The following is a 3356-nucleotide window of genomic DNA, read 5'->3' as shown; positions in this document are numbered from 1 at the left end:
TTAAGCAGCATCTGCAAATCCAACTATGGAAGATCCATAGTCAAACACAGTGTGGTAACGACCCATGAATATGTCCCCCAAAACCCTTCATAAAACACGTTAATCATAAATTCATCCAAAAAAATTACATTTTGGCAAATAAAAGAAAAAGAGTTTGTGTCAAACCAGAAGGGTCCATAAGGAGGAGAAACATCTCTTGAGATAAAACCACTTGTGCATTCTTGCCCATCACCTTCTCCAAACTTTATTATATACTAATTTAGGACAAATTAAATATTTTATTAACAAGAAAACAAAATATGTAACAATTAAAGTAAAATAAGATAGACATTTATTTACCTCTTTAGATGAGAGAATAAAATTTCTATCACCAATTAAAAACGAAACCTTAGGCATTGAGGAAATTTGCGAACAATCCACAAATGATGATATTTGAGATGGTCTTGGCAGTGAAACACATAGCTGATGTAGACATTATTTTTATAATTTATTTGATTATAATATTAATTTAAATTAGTTTAAGTGAGAATAATAAATATTTACCTTATTAACATAGTTTAAAATATCAATTTTTGTTTGATTCCTCGCTAGCTGACTCTCCATCCACACAACTATCATTTCACAAGTACTGCACATACCTATAGCGAAAACGTCTGATTTTCTTCCATTATTATTTTTCTTAATATGCTTAGTTCCATTTACTGGACATAATCCAATTAGGGAACAAATTTTCTTAACCTATTAAAAGTTAAGTTAACATTAGAGTTTGTGTATTTTAAGGAAATTCAGATTTCAACAACAAAAATAACCTCTCTTAGGAGCATTTTCAGAATGGTTTGTCCATACTCTTCAACGATTGACTTGCATTCATGACTTACTACTGTTCCGGTGATTCCAATTTCATGGTTTATCATGGTAATCACAGCCTACATTTATTAAAATAATTTATTATTTACCAGCCATTGTAACAATAAAATAAAATTATTTTTCAGTTTCACGTACCGTTGGACCTAATAACAAAGAACTTCCAGAATCCACAACTGCAGAACAACCAGATCTGCAAACACCTTAAAAATGTACCCTATTATCAATAAATGACATGTTCTTTTTTTTTTTCATGCCACCAACATGACCTCCCATTAAACATTATCTCTTAGTTTAATAAATGACCTCTTCTTTTATGAATGATCGATGAAAGAGCTTACCTATTGATTGACCATTGATTGAAACATTACTCATGTCAAACTACAAGAGCAAACACATTATAATAAAAGAAACAAACATACAAATTAAAAATATTTATATAAATTTCTCAACCTGCCAATAACCCTCGTGGGTCACAGGGACATAAGTATGGTTCCCCTTGTGATGCTTTGGATCAATCCCACCAAACATAAGTTCACCTCCTTCCTCTTCTTTTGCGTTTCTATTAAGCCAAAATGAGAACACTGGATTCCGAATCAGTCCCTGGTTCATCATGTTATACCTGCAAATATGAGAGGTTACTCCTTATCTTCTTAAGAGGAATATCACAACAATTTTTATTTTGACATAAGATAGTGCATACCATACTGGAACAGCATCTTTTTCTGCTAGCTCCGGAAATCCAAGGCCAAGAACGCCGTCAAACTTGGAAAATACAAAACCGGACAGTCTCGTTGCTTCAATAAAGTCCTGTAGTTGTAGTAAACTTAAGTATAGTATTAGTATTAAAGAAATTGATGATTTGGAAAATCTATGAAGGCCTAGTGTTGTATATATAACCTGATTCTTGATTGTTAATCCACCAACTAAAACATTGTCTTGGCTAAATTTACCAGCTATTGAACCTGAACCATAGCGTATTTTAGCAGATGTTCCTGTGCAAAACAACAACATCATGTTTCAAGTCAATATCACCTTCATGCTTTACATGAAGTTATTTCTATAAAAGTTGCCCACCGTTCTTTTTATACGTTGTTGAACGACGAGCATCATATATGTTCTTTTTAGATGTTCTAGAACGACGGGGATAGAAACACCAACGCTGCAGCAGAAACAGAGGCAAATTCAACACAATTTTCTCCCCTAATAAAATTTGTATGAATGATATATGATCAAACTTACAGATAAGTAGCACCTTCTTGAGGAAGGTATCCACAGATTAGAGCTTCCTGTATCAAAAAGCACAGTGAATTTCTGTGGTGGTGTACCGATTGAAATCTCACCATAGTACTGCACGTTAATGAAATTCTTTAACTTTACAATGCCGCCAGCATTTTGAGAATCCAGTAGTTGCGGGTTAAGTCGAGCAGGGATCATGTTGTTTTTATCTAATTTAAACTTTTTCAGTCCAATTCTAACGAATCCATTGTTGGATTCAGAAAACACCAGTTGAAGAAGGATGGATGAAAGAAAAAGGAAAATAACTGCTGCTCTAAACTTTGTTCCCATGCTTGATCACTTGCAAAGCGATTTGAAGAACTTGATTCAGAAATGCAGAGAAATACTTGAAGTGATGGATGGCGACATTTCTAGAGATGAAATTGTTCTCCCAAAGTAGTTTTTGCTGGTGGAAAAGGTGGCGTTCACTACATGATCGTGTTCATGAAGATGGGAAAAGCATGACTAAAGCAAATGAGTTTAGTTAGTGTAATATTCCATGAATCTGACTATTTATACCGAATTTCTAGAGCTGAAATTGTTCCCCCAAAGTAGTTTTTTCTGATGAAAAAAGGTGGCGTTCACTGCATGATCGTGTTATTCACGACGGGAAAGCGAATGAACAATGAGGTTTAAGGTTATATTTCCTAAATCCCTTTTAAAATTATATACCTTATCTTTTTCTTTTCTTTTTTTAATTATTAACTTTATCTATTTTATTAAAAATAAATATTAATTTAAATATCATATAATACTTTATATAAATATTAATATAAAACATATTACAATAAAAATCCTATTTTATTATAAAAATTAAAATCATTATAAATGTTATTAAACAAGAGAAGTTAAATAATATATATATTTTATTTTAATAAATTTGACTCCGAAACCTAGCCCGGAGGGAAACTCTCCATTTGTTAGGATTCCTCCTAAATCAAACCCCTAATAGAAAAAAAAATGTCTTTAAACTATTATACATTCGTGTGGCCTACATAATTTTTTTTTTTTTAGAGAAATATATATTTTTTTCGTCGCATGTTCAAATTTATTAACATATTTATTTGTAGACGTCAATTTTTTTTATATTTTTAATAACACCGATATATATTTTGATAACAACCAGATATATCGTGAAGTGCAACTAAGATTTTTAATAAATTTAATCATCTTTTCATCGCATTTTAACGAAAAAATATATTATATACAAAAGA

General features: G+C 31.4%; 1 protein-coding gene across 1 annotated transcript; it reads right to left on the bottom strand.

Moving 5' to 3' along the window:
* Positions 1-2433, bottom strand: LOC124934428 (aspartic proteinase A1-like). The gene is made up of 12 exons (XM_047474959.1): positions 2076-2433; positions 1942-1971; positions 1765-1859; positions 1568-1674; positions 1318-1486; positions 1206-1245; positions 1003-1067; positions 810-926; positions 544-738; positions 340-462; positions 166-254; positions 1-85 (listed from the first exon to the last, which is right to left on the bottom strand). The coding sequence occupies exons 1-12, from the start codon at positions 2431-2433 to the stop codon at positions 1-3; spliced, it is 1473 nt and encodes a 490-aa protein (XP_047330915.1).
* Positions 2434-3356: the final 923 nt, after the last annotated feature.

This window comes from Impatiens glandulifera, chromosome 4 (genome assembly GCF_907164915.1).
Source record: "Impatiens glandulifera chromosome 4, dImpGla2.1, whole genome shotgun sequence".
NCBI lineage: Eukaryota > Viridiplantae > Streptophyta > Magnoliopsida > Ericales > Balsaminaceae > Impatiens > Impatiens glandulifera.
The sequence above is the reverse complement of the archived record's forward strand: the minus strand, read 5'-3'. Positions and strand labels throughout refer to the sequence as shown.